At 43.2% G+C, this 18,863-nt stretch overlaps 1 protein-coding gene across 2 annotated transcripts in view; it reads left to right on the forward strand.

Moving 5' to 3' along the window:
• Positions 1-420: 420 nt before the first annotated feature.
• The window catches only part of LOC119978794 (platelet-derived growth factor subunit A-like), a 42,134-nt gene continuing 23,691 nt past the window's right edge, over positions 421-18,863 (forward strand). The window contains exons 1-3 of one of the 2 annotated variants that reach the window (XM_038820669.1): positions 421-1,323; positions 2,404-2,500; positions 10,186-10,290. In XM_038820669.1, coding sequence (XP_038676597.1) covers positions 1,264-1,323; positions 2,404-2,500; positions 10,186-10,290 — 262 coding nt within the window. In that variant the 5' untranslated portion in view covers positions 421-1,263. The remainder of the gene's footprint in view (positions 1,324-2,403; positions 2,501-10,185; positions 10,291-18,863) is intronic. The other variant, XM_038820670.1, reaches the window with a different exon arrangement.

Genomic DNA, 18,863 nt, shown 5'->3' on the forward strand with positions numbered 1-18,863 from the left:
AGCTTGGATTCAATTCCTGCAACGGGCGACTGTGCAGAGTCTGCCCGTTCTCCCCGTGTCTGCGTGGGGTTTCCTCCGGGTGCTGCGGTTTCCTCCCACAGTCCAAAGATGTGCAGGTTAGGTGGACTGGTCATGCTAAATTGCCTTTTGGTGTCCAATGGTTAGGTGGGGTTATGGCGATGGGGCAGGGGAGTGGGCCTAAGTGCAGTATGTTTTCGGAGGGTTGGTACAGACTTGATGGGCCGAAAGGCCGCCTTCTGCAGTATAGGGATTCAATGATTCCCCCCCCCCCCCCCCCCCCCAGGCACTGTGAATCCCTCCAGTCCATTGGCAGGTGAATGGGAAAGGGGGAGCTGTTGAGGTTAATCCAGAGCAGAGGCTGGCCTTAGAGAGTCCGCCCATTGCAGCAAGCTCACCCCCTGTGCCTAAGGACACAACACGCGGCCCTTTAGTTACTCTCCCTGGGCGGATACTGTGTGTGTGTGTGAGAGAGAGAGAGACGCCTCTGCCTCTCGCAGTCACTCGCAAGCCGGGGGCGACGTGGAGCAGTTTGAGTCTGCAGCTCTTTGCGAGGTTGGGAGTTGGGGGGCAGAAGGGGAGTCGACAATCAGCCTCTCTGTTCCTTTGTCAGCGCAGGGAAGGATCGGCAGCCTCTCGGCGACGCTTCAGCACCCTTTCCAAAATTTCCCATCTGGTATAACAAGAGATTCCCCAAAAAAAAGCGATCTCCGTGTGAGTTTCAACCAACAAAAACTGCAACATTAACACCTTGATCCGAGATGAATTCAGTGATAGAAACTTAAACAAAAATCTGCAACTACAAAACATCCCAAAAAGTTTGGTCAGCCCAGCTCTCTCTTGACCTGGATTTTGTTGCTTAACAAGGAATAAGTTTCCTTTTTCCCTGATTAATTCTCCCCCCTCCTCCCTCTCTCCCTCGATGTGCCATCCCCTTTTTTCCCAGTGCACCCAGACAGGTGATGGGCGTTTCAGTCCGGTGCAGTGTTGACTCATGGGTTTTTCTGTTTGCTCTGATCTGAACAAATATGCAGATCTACCGGCTGGTCTACTGCTGATGCCAGAGAGAGAGAGAGAGCACGGCGAGGAAACGTACAAATCCAACGTGAAACAAGAAATCCTCACACACTAGTTACTTTCCCGAGGGATGGTACTGAATTTCACACAGACAGGGGCGCAAGCATTTAGGCTGAAGCTCCTAAATGCTCGATTCCCGCTTCAGGACAAACTGCCAAGTGAAACGAAATGAGAGGCACACTTTATTTCATGCTGGGCTTTTGCTACCTGACCTGTGCGCGTACTGAGGTAAGCTATTAATCTCAAGCACGGTTACTGTTAACCTACTCATTGCTTCCAGCTCTCTCTCTCTCTGTGGCTGCCTTGATTTCCTTGAGGGGTGATATGTGGACGGTCGTAGTTCTTTCTGAGCGAGCTGGACTTTTGTCAGCTCGTCCAACTTCGCAAATGTTCTCTCTCTCTCTCTCCCCCCCCCCCCCCCCCCCACCAGTTCCCCTTCGCTAAAATTGGACAACTGTTTTTTTATTGTATTCCCCCAGGGAATGGATATATATGTGTGTGTGTGTTGCACTAAGTTGGTGCGTGACAGCATTCCCCCTTTGCAGCAGGTCTCTGCTTGTGTTCTGAGACGCCTCGCTATTCAGTAAGTTTAAAAGAGGCAAATAAGAAAGATCGTGAGCGGACACAATGGTGACCTTTTTTTTTCTCTCTCTCTCCGAAAGGCTGTAAGATCTGGAAAAGAGGGAAGGGGAGAGAGAGAGAGAGAGAGAGAGGCAACACAGCAGATTCTAGTCGCTTAAAGTCGCTGTGTTTGAGGGCAAAGTATCACCAGCGTGGCTGAGATTTCAGCCTGTGTCTGCCCATGATCAGTGTTAGTAACACTTCATGATCAGTGTGTAACAGTGTAACAGAATGCAAAAGTCACAAGGAAACCAGGTGCTCCAGCCTCGGCACAGTAACTTGCTGCACTTGATTTGGCACTGCTGCATTTAATTCGGCGACTCACTGAGCGGATCAGTGAGAACGAATGCAGTGAGTGGTGCCTTTGCAAGAGGATCTTGTTGCCTGTCGGCCACTTCAGAGCTGTTGACTGTGCGAAGCCCGGGCTGAGTACAGGACCTCGCTCACAACCTCAAGTGCGCGCTTGCTTTTTACCACTTGCCCATTTCAAACCCTCTTTCATGGTGTTCCAGGTTGTCCCGTCAACTTCTGGCCTTTTCTGCACTAGTGAACACGATTGTGAAGTTTCTGCACAAGTCGAAAAGTTTTATTACTTAAAAAAAAATCAAACGTCACTCGTTTTGTCGATGATTTTCTTTTCTTTTTGTTGACATTTCTCTTCGCTTATTTGCCTCATTTACTTCCAAGGAAGCTGAATTCCCCCCAGAATTGCTTGAGAAGCTGGCACACAGTGATATCACCAGCATCCGCGATCTTCAGCGCCTCCTGGAGATTGAATCCGTAGGTAAATTATGTTTATATGTATATATTACCCTCTTTGTCTCGCACATGGAACCACGTTATTGCCCCTGTAACATTAAATCGCACATTTCACCATGGCTGTCGTGTTTATGAATTGTTTCTCGTGTAATAAAAAAAAAACCCCAAGTCCGCAAGGGTCAGAATCCACAGAATGAAGAGCCATAAAAGCAAGGCTCAACGCAGAGAGACTCAGTGTAGCGACCCCTGAAATCGCCTTGTAACATTGCAACATAAATCTAGAAGGATCAGGGTAATCCATTTTACGCCCCCCCCCCCCCCCACCACCACAAAAGAAAACGGTGGGGGCTTGGAACTGCATTCTTGGAATCAGTCCCATGATAGCAAGGCCCGTTCGCCGTCCCACACAGATATCTGGTTGTTTCTGGAGCGAGCACTGATCAGATTCTATATTTGCACAGACGGTGGTTGCATGTCATGTGAATTACAAGCTTCAAAGCTGGCAGCCAAGTACTCGAGGCGCCCTCAAACGAACGGAAATCAGCATCTTCGTGTCATTTAACGAGAGAAAGGATTGTTTCCCTTACTGAGAATATTTGTATTAAACATGCCCTCGAAGTAGACAGCACCCCAACCCCCCATCCCGGCCAGCTATTTGTGGACAACGTTAAGAAAATGTTAGGTGGTAGTCATAACACGCAGGCACTTGCAGACAGCTGAACTTCAAAAGCATTTTATGGTTGAAAGTTTTTTTCTTCTGAAATCACAATGAAAGACGTAAAATAGTGCAGTAAAAAAAACTGTGAAATGATGAAACTGTGTTTTAGTAACAGCAATAAGCGTCGAAGTATACATTTTAGTGGAAAACAGTGGGGTCTGTTGTTCGAGCCTACCGTGTTCCTGCAGAAGAAATTACTTGTTAATCTGATCATAGAACATTAACACGTTCCCCCCATCCACATGTCTTTTTAAATAGACCAGGCCAGTCAAAGCCTTTGGTCAATTTAATAGAAGTAACACTCAAGAGGACGACATTTTGAAATATTTGTGCAAGGCAGAAAGAAGTTGCATTTATATAGCGCCTTTCACAATTGTGAGATGCCCCAAAGCAGCTCACAGCCAACAAAGTGCTTTTGTACTTGTACAGAAACACCACAGCCAACTTTGCACACAGCAAAGTCCCACATTAGCAATACCAGATCATTTGTTGTCGTGAAGTTATTTGAGTGATAATTGCTCCATTTATGACATAGTTCCATGAAACCCTTCACATCTAATTGAGACTGCAGCTGAAACCTTGATTTAAGGACTCATCTGAAATACAGATGAACTCTTGTTAGTGTCAGGATAGTAAATTAAAATAAAACTCACCCCAGCAATTACATTGTAAATTAATTCATGAAGATTTAACTCTGTTCAGCACGTTTATCAAAATTACAAACAGATTCTAAACTGGATACTTTTAAAGCACACAATTACAATTTAACCAAAGTACTAAGTGGGAAGATATTTTATAATGTCATAATACGTAATATGACTTTTCCCTCAAAGAGAGACAGGGATGTTAGTAGTATCCAGCTCAGGCACTACTTTTGGGCAATAGAACCTTCATAAAAGGTTAATCCAGTTCATCAAGATCTTTGGTTGTTGCAATTGTTGGTAGAGAACACAGATGGGGGGACTTGCTTCTCTTGTTTTTATTTTCCTTTTGCGGTTTGAGCAACTTCTGACTGAATACAAATAGACCTGAACACATGGGCTGGAGGACACAGATGACCTGCATGCAGGTTTTGACAGGTCACTTGCAGACTTGTGTTGCCTGTTTTTTTTTAAGAGTGATCTGCTGCACGGTGGTCAGAAGCAAGTCTGATAATATGTAAAGAAAAGCTGAAACACAAGTAACGCATCTGATTGGATATAAACAAAGCTCTGATATGCTTTGATTTATGTAGCGTAGTCAGTGGCAACAACGATACACACACACAAGATGTAATGTTAACATAAGCGGTAATAGTATTCACAAGTTAGTAAAATTCATGCACACAGAAATCCTAGATCAAATAGATTAAATAAAGCATAACTTCACTGAAGGGGAGTGGAGTAGGGAAAGAGATTGACACCCCATACTGGTAACTTCTAGAAACCGAAAAATAAATAAAAATTAATGTACAGGTAACTTTCAAGGGAAGTATATGCTGACAGAGCATTCGAGTGGTTTAACTATACCTGAACTCCCCCAGCAGCCCCCACCCCCAGAAACAAACAGCGCAGGTTTGCAGGGAGAAAAATCAAACAGGATTCCTGCCTTGATCTTGGTGCAGCAGCTGCTGTTGGAAGTGCACATGGAAGGTGAAGGGGCTTTTCACAGTAACTTCATTGAAGCCTACTTGTGACAATAAGCGATTATTATTATTAATGAGGACAGGCTTAAACCTAACTCCCTTTCTGCCTGATAACAAAATGGGATTTGAAAACCAAATTTTGAATTTACCAGATATGTGTGGCGTGAATTTGCTCATCACATCAATATTATGACATCCCAGAAATTTAAATGTCATACAACTCCAGCCATTTATAATTTAGTAAGTTCGACAATGGTACTTTTTAATCAGTTTATAAATAACATTCACCAGATGAGTAAGCAAGAAATTTATCAGTGAAAATAGTTGTCGTGCTGCACTCCCTCATGTGTGTCACTGACTATACAGATCAGTACCACACTGAGGTTGTGTTCCCTCATTAGATGAAAAATCAATGTGTGTGTGGGGCAAGGCCAAGTTGGACCCTGATGCCACTCGTTCACCTTTACTATAGCCAAGCAGCCTGCAAACACCTTGTGTCAAAGTTTACAGGTGAGGAATGACAAGCTATTGGCAGGTGCCCAGTGTTTGTGAATCACAACTCAGCAATAACAACAAAACAATGGATGATATTTAAATAGTGCCTTGAGCATAATAAAATGCCCCAAGGTACTTACAGGAGTATTGCGAAACACAATATGATATCGAGCCACTGAATTAGGTTGGACAACTGAAATAATGATTAAAGAGGTAGGTTGTAAGGAGTGTTTAAGAAAGAGGAAAGCAACACAGAGAGGTGGAGAGATACAGGGAGGGAACCCCAGAGCTCAGGGCCTAGGCAGCCGAAGGTGCATCCAGCAATAGTGGAAAAATTTAAATCAGGAATGCTAAAGAGGCCCGAATTAGAGGAGCGCAGATACCTGATAGGGTTGTGGAGCTGGAGGATATTACAGAGATAGGGAGGGGGCAGGCCATAGACAGATTGAAAACAAGGATTAGAATATTTAAAGTCAAGGTGTTGCTTGACTGGGAAGCAATGTAACCCAGAAAGCCCAGGGGTAATAGGAGAACAGAACTTGGTGCAAGTTAGGACATGAGCAGCTGAGTTGTGGATGACCTCCACAGAGGAGAGCAATTGGCAAACCAGCCTGGAATGGTCAAGTCTTGAGATAACAAATGAGGGTTTCAGCAGCAGATAAACAGCTGAAAAGGGTGGCATGATGGCACAGTGGTTAGCACTGCTGCATCACAGCTCCAGGGACCCGTGGTCAATTCATGCCTTGGGTGTCTGTCTGTGTGGAGTTTGCACGTTCTCCCCGTGTCTGCATGTGTTTCCTCCGGTTGCTCCGGTTTCCTCCCACAATCCAAAGATGTGCAGGTTAGGTGAATTGGCCATGCTAATTTTTTTTTTATAAATGTTTTTTATTGGGTTTTTGAACAAAGTATATTTACCGTTATGTACACAGAATAATATATATATTAGAAGAGAACACACACACAAAAATAGAATAAAATAACTGGCAGGGTATGCACTAGCTCAACAACAGTGGTTATGCTAAATTGCCCCTTCGTGTCCATAAAGGTTGGATGAGGTTACTGGGTTACAGGGATAGGGTGGAGGCATAGTCTTAAGTGACAGAGGCGAAGTTGGTTATGTTACAAAAGTGGAAATGGGTGGCAAATATGAGGTCAGAGGCTTGTCTTGGGGGTCGAATGTGACAACAAGGTTACAAACAAATTGTTTCATCTCAAATTGTTGCCAGGGAGAAGGATGGAGTCGGTAACTATGTGAGAGACTAATCAGTTGCTTCATTCTAGTGGGGGTTCTTGATCATCTTCAGTCCTATCTTAATCTTTGGATGTTCTAATTTGTTTCCTCTCCCTACGTTCAGTTTTCAATTTCCTACTTACTGATTTATTTAGTTACACTTATGTCTCTCTGCTTTTTCTATCTTTTATCCTGTTTTGCCAAGTCCACTTTCTTCTTGGCTTTGTTAATCAATACTACTGTTGTTGGTAATTTGGGCCCTATTCAGCATTCTAAAAGTCCCCATGCACTGGCTTTGACAACTTCGCAAGAATTGTGGAGCAAACTTAAAAATCCCGACAGAACAGCCAGCTTCAATAGCCCTGTCACATCTATCACAATTGGTTCATACACCTTTACAGGAGTCTTTAACTGGGGACTATTAGTAACCATAAATAGACAATGTAGCACAGTATCCCCAAGCTATCAATTTGCTAGTTATGGGATATTGACAGAGGTGCAGCATGCTTTGTGAAGCAATGAAACTTGAGATAGCCTGCTGGAAAATGATATAATGGCCTTTGCTGGCTAAGCTCGTGTTATCGTTCATTCTCAGTCTGGTTGAAGATTACTCATGGTTTACATTTCAGTGGAACATTGAAATGTCATTTTAAATCTGCAGCACAGTATTGCGCTTTGTGTCAGACTTGATCAGTAAATGTGCACATTCACTGCCTAACTTTGCTGATTATGAATTTGACATTGAGCACAAAGACTGAGAGATCTGATGAATTAGATAAATACTGTAACATTTCGCATGAATTGGAACAATTTATTGAAGTTCTAGTTCATAACAATTTAAAGACAACACAGACATGATATTGAGAAATATTCACCCAAACTCGCTGTTTCCTCACTGGCCTTGGCTATGCAGGTGCTAGACATCTTCTAGTACTTAATCTCAATGGATATTCTTCATCTGTGAACCCAGACAGTTGAAGTGGTAATCCAGCTAACCCTGTTACTGCCCTTACTGGGTAACCGTACATGCAACCCTTTCAAACATGGAAAACCATTAGTAGTGGGATTCCCCAGGCTCAGCAAAGGGTCACTGAAACTACTTGCAGCATCCCTATTGTGGATTCACGCGTTCACTTGAAATCAGCATCTCAGTAACTACCAAGGAAATGAAATTGGAAGCTCCTGGTTTCTGTGGCTCAGGGCCACATTAGTCATAGGCATAGAACTTACAGTGCAGAAGGAGGCCACTCGGCCCATCGAGTCCGCACCGGCTCCCGGAAAGAGCACCCCACCCAAGGTCAACACCTCCAGCCTATCCCCATAACCCAGTAACCCCACCCAGCACTAAGGGCAATTTTGGACACTAAGGGCAATTTAGCATGGCCAATCCACCTAACCTGCACATCTTTGGACTGTGGGAGGAAACCGGAGCACCCGGAGGAAACCCACGCACACACGGGGAGGATGTGCAGACTCCGCACAGACAGTGACCCAAGCCGGAATCGAACCAGGGACCCTGGAGCTGTGGACCAATTGTGCTATCCACAATGCTACCGTGCTGCCCCTTATGCTGACAAAATCCTAAACGGAAACCCCAAAACCTTTCTTCGATTTTGATTTTTCTTTGCAGTGTTTGTCCAAGGAAGTATTTCACAAGGGCCGTGCACCGAGGAAAATTTGAGTGGGGAGGATCACACACCCATAACATGCTGTTCAATCTTCCTCTTTGTGCTAGTGATACTTAAGTCCGAAAGAAATATATATACATATTTTTTTTAATTTAGAGCACCCAATTATGTTTTCCAATTAAGGGGCAATTTAGCGTGGCCAATCTACCTACCCTGCACATCTTTGGGTTGTGGGGGTGAAACCCACGCAGACACGGGGAGAATGTGCAAACTCCACACGGACAGTGACCCAGGGCCGGGATTCGAACCCGGGTCCTCAGTGCCGTAGGCAGCAATGCTAACCACCGCGCCACCGTGCTGCCCCGAAAGAAATATATTTAACCATCGGTATATTGGGCATTGAATTAAAATACATTTAATCGTAATAGGATCTAATGAATAGAACATAGGTTCTAGATAATTAATATTTTGAATTTTATTCCAAATTCAGCATTGGAACAATGTTACCCCATTATATTTCATATTCAGTTGCAGTGAAAGGCATTTCATTGGTGAAGTGTTGTTTACCTTTAATGCAATTCTGTAGTTCATTTATTAGTGTAATGTAGTACTTGCTGAATGAAGAAGTCACAAAACTCCCACAAACCTGTAGAGGTGAAGAGGTCGGAGGTTGTTGGTTTATTTGTTGGTTTGTGGTGAGTCAACTGATCACAGACAAGATAGTGGTTAGATAGACCAGGAGAAGCTGCACCATCCGTATGTTATTGAAGGATGAAATCAGCCAATTATCATCCAGTGACCACTTCTGCTCATGTATGTGTAGATGTTGGGATTGCCTTTGAAATTCTCTTCCTTCTCCCTGCCCAGCACATTATCAAGACATATACATGATTTCGGCCAGTTATCCGAGTGGGCGTGAAACAATTAGGGACTTGTGCTTTCAGGCCGCGAAGGCGGGGAGAAAATAATTTGAAAACATCATTGTAATCACTGTATGGAGAAAATAACTAATTCTCTGCTGTTGGTTAATAAAAGACAATATGCAAGTGAGGGTAAATCACAGAGTTTTATTTCCTGGCACTATACAATGTGTGTGTCCACGAATTACTATTTCTGGATTGGTATAAATAGTAACATCTAACTTAGTACTGCAGACAAATATGAATTAGCTCAAATCCAGAGCTTGAGTACGCAAAGCAGGACAATGCATTTTGCAGTAATGAATACTGTGTGCATTTTGCCATTAAAGAAAAACTCATGGTAACTCCCATGATAACTTAGTGTGGTAATTTCGCATTATCTGGTGTTGTACTGAGGGAAACAGGTCAGGAAGTACTTCGAATCGATATTTGTTGCCGTTTTGTTCACTTGCCTCAGCTAGAGTTAGGAATAGGAGCATGATAATTGTTCCGAGAATTCCTGGGGTCGTGCTTGGAAACCTGCATGCCATGACATTTGCTAAGTGTAGGAGGCACAGTGGTTAGCACTCCTGCCTCACAGCGCTAGGGACCCGAGTTCAATTCCGGCCGCGACTGACTGTGTGGAGTTTGCACTTTCTCCCCATGTCTGTGTGGGTTTCCTCTGAGTGCTCCAGTTTCCTCCCACACTCCAAAGATGTTCAGGTTAGGTGGATTAGCCATGCTAAATTGTCCCTTAGTGTCCAAAATGTTTGATGGGATTACAGGCTTAATCCCACGGCCCGAGGAAGGGTGCTCTTTCCAAGGGTCAGTGCAGACTTGATGGGTTGAATGGCCTCCTTCTGCATTGTAGCAAATCTATGAATGTGCTTGGTTGTGATGCTTCTTGTAGTTAAATAGCATGCTGACTATCGTATCTTGCTTGTGGATTGAAATTGGATCACCTGTGTGATATAAATCATATTCTGTGGTTTCCATTGTAGTGTGATGAAACTCAACATGGAGTATGAAAATATGTGTGTTTATTATTAACACATTGTACTTGTGTATCAAATAATATGGCTGTTCTTATATGTTCTATTTTCCTTATACCACAGGGGATGATGATCTCTCAGAATCTAATTTAAGGTCTCACAGTATTAATGCAATAAAACATGAGTACACAAAGCGCTCAGCACCTATACGGAGAAGGCGAAGTATTGGTAAGTTTAGTTTTTATCATTTTATTTGCAACAGGCACTCTATAAGTACAAATTTATTTTTGTTACTCAGTGGTACCTATTTTGATGCACCTACCAGTTTCTTATTATAGTGGTTTACCAACACTGTGAATATGGAAGTGATTACTATCAATGAACTGTTCTCCATGATTCTTTTGCATCGGGCAACATTTTTCAGCATTGCAGAAACACACACTGGTAATGCGATTCTAATTGTGTTTTTAGAATTGGTTGTAAATTAGATCAGATGTCATTTCAGTTGGGTGATTTCACTGTGACATGGGACTTTAATTTCTACAATGACACATTCTCAGCTCATGTTCCTTTAGTTGGTGGTTTGAGGTGAGATTTTGCAGTACGCACTGAATGCACTGTTCTGTTGTATGATACAATGGAGTAGAAGTACCTTATCAGTGTAGTTCATGTAATATGAGTGTTGAAACTAGCAATCTGTCTCTGTTCTCACCTCACCGGTGCCCCCACTCCCCAATCCATACAGAAAATGGACTTTAGCTGCTCTGCACCTGTAAATGTTATTTGGAAAATATCCAGCAGCAGTTTGGCTCAAGGACATAGCACACCTTGTGGTTGATTTCATATTGACAAAGTGTTCAGGCTTCTCTTGCTGTTTATGCTGTTATCTGAACTTTCTGATGTTGTTGCCCTGTGATATACCATATGTAATTTCAGTAGAATCAACATACGAAAGCCATGATGTAAGAATTGCGCATCATGGAATGCTTTTTTGGTTTCATCCACTCCCAAGTAAATCTCCACATGCCTATTATTCATGTCTATAGCTAGACAGTGATTGTTGCAGGTCTGTTCCACCATGAGGACATCACATTTTAGGTTGCTACTGCCAAACTTTTCAAAAATAAATTTAGAGAACCCAATTCTTTTTTTCCCAATTAAGGGGCAGTTGATTGTGGCCAATCCACCTACCCTGCACATTTTTGGGTTGTGGGGGTTAGACCCACGAAGATTCGGAGAGAATGTGCAGACTTCACATGGACAGTGACCTGGGGCCGGGATCGAGCCCAGGTCCTCGGCGCTGTGAGGCAGCAGTGCTAACCACTGTGCCACCTTGCTGCCCCTCTACTGCCACACTTGCAATCTGTATGACTTAACTTTTTTAAATCTAGATAGTAAACCGGGACCTGACTGATTTTGCTTTCCCCTTCCCTAGCCTAGTTCCACACTAAGCTGCAAACCTGTAAACTGAGCCATCAGAGCAGTATTAGCAAGCTTTCAGTATCTCGCATACACAGCGGTAGTATTGAAATATTTCCCTATGTGTCGGTTCCCCCCCTTGCTGAATTTCCCCCAGCGCCAATTACCTAAAGAAAACTGTCATGACAGAAGATGGGTTCGTGGCGTACTGGCATTGTCACTGGACTAGTAATCCAGAGATGCTCTGGGGACCCAGGTTCAAATTCAACCACGGCAGATGGGGAATGAAATTTGAATTCGATAACATAAAACCTGGAATTAAAAGTTTAGTGATGGCCATGAAAACATTGCTGACTGTCGTAAAACATAACATCTGTTCACTCATGTCCTTTAGGGGAGGAATTCAGCCATCCTTACCTAGTCTGGCCTGTATGTGACTCCGATCCACAGCAATCCGATTGACTATTAAAATACTCTCTGAAATGACTGAGCAAGCCATTCAGTTCAAGGACAATTAGGAATGGGTAACCAATGATGGCCCAGCCAGTGACGCCGACATCCCATGAATAAAAAAAAATATACAACACAAATAATTTGCCAGAAAGTCAACAAGTGCAGAAAAGGTGGCAGCAGGGATCCTATAAAACTTCACAAACCTTCATTTACAAATCCATGACTTTGTGACACCGGTAAAACATTAAATGCAAATGCAATGCTGACTAGACAGAATACACTTCACAACATAAACATACCAAACTTTAAATGTTCAGAATAATTAAACTCGAGTCATGTTACATTTTTACTTCATGTGAAAATGTACTATTTTGTTACTTTTCTAAATTGCTTCAAACAGTAAGCATCCATTTATCATCTATTTATAGATGATTCTACAATCTGTGGAGTTCTTCTTACAGGGAGAGAGGAGTCAAAGAATTAGGAACATAGTGATATCGCCCCATCACTAGCCTTCAGTCCATGCTAGTGTCTTTCCCAGCCTGGGGGATGAGGTATAGGTTTGTTGAAATGACATTTGATGATAAGTAATAATAGTTTCAGGGTCCTGTAGGTGGAACTTGTATATTTCTGAATGTCAGGGTCCGAGAGTCAGCCCACGGCGAATCTCTTTTCTGCTGTAAACTAGTAGCAGGGGAATGTGTTGTTTGGAGAGTGAGCAATCTTAGTGCATCCTAGCTGTAAGAATAGGGTTCACTCTGGGTTCTGCCCGTCCCGACCCCAGCAGTTTGATGCTGGGGCGGGAAAGGCCTCGGGTGGGAAGTCCCCTCTTGCCCAAATTGAGACCCCAATGTGTCCAAATAATGCCCATTTAAGAGCGGTTTGCCACCCAATCCCAATTTTTAAGCAATCAGGATGATTGGCGCTCCATGGGGGAAGGCCGGAAATGATCCAAGTTAGATCTGAAGCGGTAAGTGGGGTGGGGGGTGCATCCATCAGAAGCTCCACTGCCCCCCTCAAGACCCCAGGCCTTCCCTATGGTCCCCACTCTGGGATCTTTGACACTGCTTCCTGGACTTGATCTGGGGCCTCCTGGTGCAGTTGCTCTTTGGTTTACTGCAGAGCTATTGTTGCTGGGACTGCATAGCTGTTAGCCAATCTGATTAGCAGGCAGCTCTCTAAGGTGTGACTTCCTCCCGAGTGAGGGGCAGAAGTCCTGCCCAATGCCAATCAACACTCATTAGTGTGTAAATTGGCTGCGGGGCAACCAGAGTTGGCGGGGATGTGTACACCTGGGTCTGTGACTATCTTTCCACCTTGTATTGAGTATCCATGTATCAATGAACCTACATATAATCATGTCTTTTTTCAGCAAACATTGCAATTCAATACCTGAAACAGACTGACTGATGCTAAAACATTAAAAAAAGAAAAATTCTGTGTATCCTGCAAATATGAAATAAAAGCGGAAAATGTTAGAAATACCCTACAAGTCTGGCAGAACGTGTGGAGAATCAGAGTTAATGTTAATGTTACCCTTGACCTGAAACCACGGATTAAATATTCCCATCCCGACCGCCATGGGAATTGTCATGGGCTGGGACGGAGAATTTGGCAGACAGCCAAACGATGGGAATTTCTGCTCCTGGGGCAGATCAGACTGGAAATTCCACCCCACAAATCTGTTTCGCTCTCCTTGGATGCTGACAGATTTGATGACTATTTCTAGCATTTTTTGTTTTTACTTTTAAAAATTGTTCTTTTAGAAATAGAATTACCTTTAGGTGTTTACCGTTCATGAATTGTTACTTAACAGCTGGGATATGGCTTCATGGATGCTGTCAGCCCACCGATAGCCAGTCTTCATGTGGGAGTGCAGATCATGCGTATGGGCAGGCTATTTGACCGCCTCCTCGGTCCGGCCTGCAGAGCTGAGAACGGCCCCGCTATCAAAACGGGACTCTTTCTTTGCCCTGGTCGAGGAACGCCCCGCCGAGCCCCACTTACCTCACTTCCTGCACTGACAAACTCACCTTGCCGATGCAGGAAGAGATTAGGGCACCATTTATAAATGCCACCCTGATCTCTTGATCTTCCCCCTCTCGGACACCCCACCCCAGCCTCTGGACCACCCCACTGCCCCAGTTACCTCTTAGGGGATCCTCAAGCCCTTCCTCACCCCACTCTGAAGGGCAGGTCATCCCCGGGCCTGATCCCTGGCACGGGCAACTTTGCACCCAAGGTCCTTGGCACTGCCAGTTTGGCACCCTGACAGTGCCACCTGGGCACCCTGGATGGCAGTGCCAGGGTTGCTGGGTGGCAGTGCCAAGGTGCCAAGCTGGCAGTACCAAGGTGCCTGGGTGTAACGGGAACACCAAAGTGCCACGCTGCCCAGAGCCTGACCACCCAGGGACCTCTGATGGACTGGGAGACTGCCCCCAGGTGCTATTACGCCTGGTTCACGCATGTGTGGACCTGTGCTAAACGGCGCCATGGCGAGGTCTCCTAGATATCGGCGTTAGTTCCCAGGCCTTGGTCGGCAACATATTTAAATGAGCCCAGTGGCTCATTTATATCTGTTAATCTGGATCTCATCCAGCAAGGGCGAATACCAGATTGCGGCGTCTCATGATACCTTGTTAGATCTTGCAAGGCGTTTTGAGCATCGCAAATCTCGCGAGAGGTTTAATGGCCTCGTTGCATCACCGAGTCAGGTGCAACGAGGCTGTTCGATCACGCCCCTTATCTATTTCCTCCTTAAATATATTCAGTGACTTGGCCTCTGCAGTTTTCTGTGGTAGAGAATTCCAACGGTTCACCACCCTCTGAGTGAAGAAGTTTCTCCACATCTCAGTCCTAAATGGCCCACCCCGAATCCTGAGACTGTGATCTCTTGTTCCAGACTCTCCCACTGGCCAGTGCATCCAGTCTGTTGGTCCCATTCTTCTAAACTCCAGTAAACACAGGCCCAGTCAAAGCACAGACAATTAAAGGTTTATACATTGAACGTGCTGAATGTATCACGGTTTATCCTAGAAGTTTGTCGGGTGATGATTTATTTGTGTAATAAATGTAAAAACAGCTTGTTATTGATCATTGTGATATTAAGATAAACTTAACCCTGTTAGGGTGCTGGTATGATAGATTCCAAGACTTGTTTTTAAACCTGTGGCATTTTCAAAAGGACATATTTTAAAACTAATGCATTTGCATTGGTAGCTTGTGTAATGATATTTTTGTAGATCGTCCGTTAATCAGACAGGCAAAGACTCTTTTAGCGTACAAAATAACAATATTTTACTTCTTTTGCATTGTAATGCAGTATGAAATATTTTTAAAGATGAAGCTAAATGACCATTTATTGATATTTTTCTCCCTTGACATTTTTTGCGACAGTACTCTGTCGTTAAATGCACTTGGAACATACTGTGGAAAATCCTCTTACAAGCTAACCTGCCCCATTAAATTCCTTAAATTCAAATTCATGCCCCAACATGTTGCAGAAAAGCTGAAGATGCACAGCACTTCTGCAAAACGTGTTTATATCTGTATCAATGCACCCAGAACAGTCAAATAACATAAGACTGTTTTCTGTCAGCTAGAAGGATTTTCATTTGTTACGTTTGAGCAAACAGTAACTGAGCTACAAGAGTAGTCAAAACTGGGATAGACTTGCACCCTTGGTGATGATCAACTGAAACATAGACTAAACTGCTATGACATTTAATACATCCATGTGGACCAGAACAGACCATAGAGGCATTTATTACACATAGTGACATACGTGGTATGTGATTTAAAAAAAAAGTCTTGAATAATCTAACAAGATTTAAGACAGATATTGACTGGTATTACAGAATTGGCACTGAACACGTTTTTCTAACTTGCTTTCCGTTTGGTCAGAAAGAGAGCAACAATGTTGTTTTACAAAGCTCCTCATTTCTGTACAGTAGTGGCAATGATTGCAAAGACACTAAAAATGAAAATTGGGTGAGCCTAGTGTAATCTGAGCCAAAGTCAAGTCAACTGTCTGGCTGTGGCCTGGCTTGAGAAAGGAAAATATAATGATATAAAATAGCATAGAAATTGTTGTACTGATTTTGTGCATCTAGATGTCACTATTGTGCCTCTAAATTGTGGGAGTGTTCCTGAAGTTAATGACATCCAATAGCAGCAGAAGGGTCTTTACATCAATACATCCCATTGTTTCAATAATGTTCAGGTAGCTGGGTAGCATATGGAGGAATGTAATCTTTTCTGACTTACTTTAGCTCTTTGTTCTTGCCCAATTTTCATCCTGTCTGTCCTGAATATTAATATTTGGGATCAATGTCTTTTGTTGTGTAATGTCTACTCTTCATGTGTGAACTCATGAGTAGTCATGGGTTATTTTGTTGTGGTGGGATCCAGCAGGATCAATCCTGCCCTTATCCAAGTATACTTTGCAACAGGATCCACTGAATAATAATTAGCAGTGGAAACCTCACCCAGTTTTAAAAAAAAATTAATTCCCGGATCCATCCCATCTGCAGAATGAGCTAATTCAATTCACTTAGTTTGACCTGGTTGTAAGCCAGATCTTCACAGACATCTGGGATTCACCCATAATAGAAGCCTGGAATTAAAATATTTACACATTCTGTTCTGTAGTTTCTAAATGTAGAATTATTATTTTTTTGGTTAAATACACTGATTTCCATTTAACCTCATGTTGAGCCACTTCCACTCGTCCTGCTGCTCTGGAACTTGTACGCTTGCACTGAGAGAAGAATGCAGAATGACGGAAGCAATCTGAAACAATAGTTATTCAGAAGTAGCAGTGGCACCTTTGATGTTAGGGTAGGTTGTAAGGGCAAAATTGCATGGTTGCCCTGTATGTGTGGGCTGAGAGCTTAGTTTGTCCACCGTTGGTATAGTGGATGCATATGGATATTCAATTTTTCCCCTGGCAGTACATCATTTTAGTATCCTCTGAAATGAATGAGTCGCAGTGTGTTTTAATTGCCAAAGGACATCCCAAAGCACTTGCAGTCCATTAAGTACTTTAAAAGTGCATTCACTACTGCAATGTAGGCAACAAAGCAGCCAGTTTGTGCACATCAAGCTCCCACAAACAGGAATATGGTTATGACCGTGTAATCTGTATCTGGGATGTTTGAGAGATAAATATTGGCCAAGACACTGGGGTTAACTGCTCTGCACTTCCAAAAGAGCCTTCTCTGAGGTGGATTTGTAAGGATTCTCCAGAAACAGCAGTTTTGGCAGAACCCAAATGCTTTTTAATCCCCACATAGTATAAATAGAGAGGCGCCGTTTAGCAAAGAAAATCCAAGTAACATTAAACCATTCATCCCACATGCCCAAAGGGCAAGGAAAATATGGAGCATTCCCGTTTAGTTGGTCACTTTGTCACTGTACTGCCATGCAGATTTTCCATGGACAATGCATTTTTCCTTCTTTCGTGTTATGGGCTTTAAGGTATTTTGCTTATAAAGATAAATATTTTCTTGAGCAAAACTGTAGGGAATAGGTTGGTAAGTGGAGAAACATGGGTAAGTTGTCCAATGTTAAGCCAGTACAAGATGTCGAAGGCAGACAAAGACAGAATGAATTACCTACAGCATGAAATGGTCCCCGTGACTCAAAGGTTGGGTGGATTAACTGCATTGCCCACTGTGGTAGTGAGCCATACAAATCAGGAACCTCTGAATATTGAGCGTGGTCTGTATTCTGTTTGCACTCCTCAAGCCAAGGAGACAGTTGGGTTCTCTAGTAGGTATTTCAGGGCTAGGAAAGGAAACAATCAGGCAGGGTGCCTGTTTCTAATTGGTATCATGACTTGCATGATGAGAAAGTGCCTATTTGTGAAAAGTTTGGTCTGCCTACATGTATGAAACAATTTCAGGAGTAATTTGCAAGATACAAAAAAACAGCATGTGAACAGAGGGATAGGTTAGGGAGAAGGAAAAAGATGGGTTGAAAAAGAATCTGCGCACATCTGCAATGAAGTAAGCCTCTGGAATGAAAGCAGAGCTTCTCCGACCACATGTGTGTGGTATAAGTTATGAATGGCACACTTCCATTGTATGGTTTCTGGATGTGATTGTAGTGGTATGCTAGCAAGTGCAATGCACACAAGGTAATGATTAATGCATTTTGAAGCTTTTCTGTGCAATAACAGATATGTCGAGGGGACTTTATACCTGAGCGTTGCCTACTACTCATCACCCTGCAAGCTGCAGGTTCTTGAAACAAGTAGCATTTTTCTTCCTGTAATCTTTATTGGGTCTCTTTTGTATTGTTACTTTGGCCATTTAGCGTAGACGGCACAATATGCCTCTTGACCCCTCATATAATTCAGTCGAATGGAAACCAGTGCACTTGAAACCAGGAGGAATGCTTTTCTGATTGTATTGAGACTAAGATGAATTTCAGAAGTGTACTCATGCCACGCTCGATTTGGACTTGCATGAGCACATATTGGCCCCATGCTAGCTCATCTTAGATACATTTCTGTCTGCTGTTTTGTCAGTTTTCCTTTCAAGTAAAACATCAACAACAAACATATTTATTAATGTAATGGCTCAGCAGGAAATGCACTGTTTTACATAGTACTGATCATATAATCGATTACAGTACGGGTGGTCAACAGAAAAATGCACTGTTTTGTGTGGTACTGAACCATATAATTGACAAAGAACCCAGGCTTGATGTCTGATCCATGTTAAGCTAACTAATCTATTGCAGGGACTTTTATAATGAGCCTGATGCATTCATGGGGAGGGCAAAATCTAACCAGTGTTCCTTTCTGTTGATCTCTTTCCAATGACTCCTGGTGGAAAGTATGGATGTCAAGGTGACGACAATATTGGATAAGACACTGAAGCCCTGACAGTTGAATAGTTAGCTGACATTCATAGGCTCACATG

Source organism: Scyliorhinus canicula, chromosome 15 (assembly GCF_902713615.1).
Source record: "Scyliorhinus canicula chromosome 15, sScyCan1.1, whole genome shotgun sequence".
Classification (NCBI taxonomy): domain Eukaryota; kingdom Metazoa; phylum Chordata; class Chondrichthyes; order Carcharhiniformes; family Scyliorhinidae; genus Scyliorhinus; species Scyliorhinus canicula.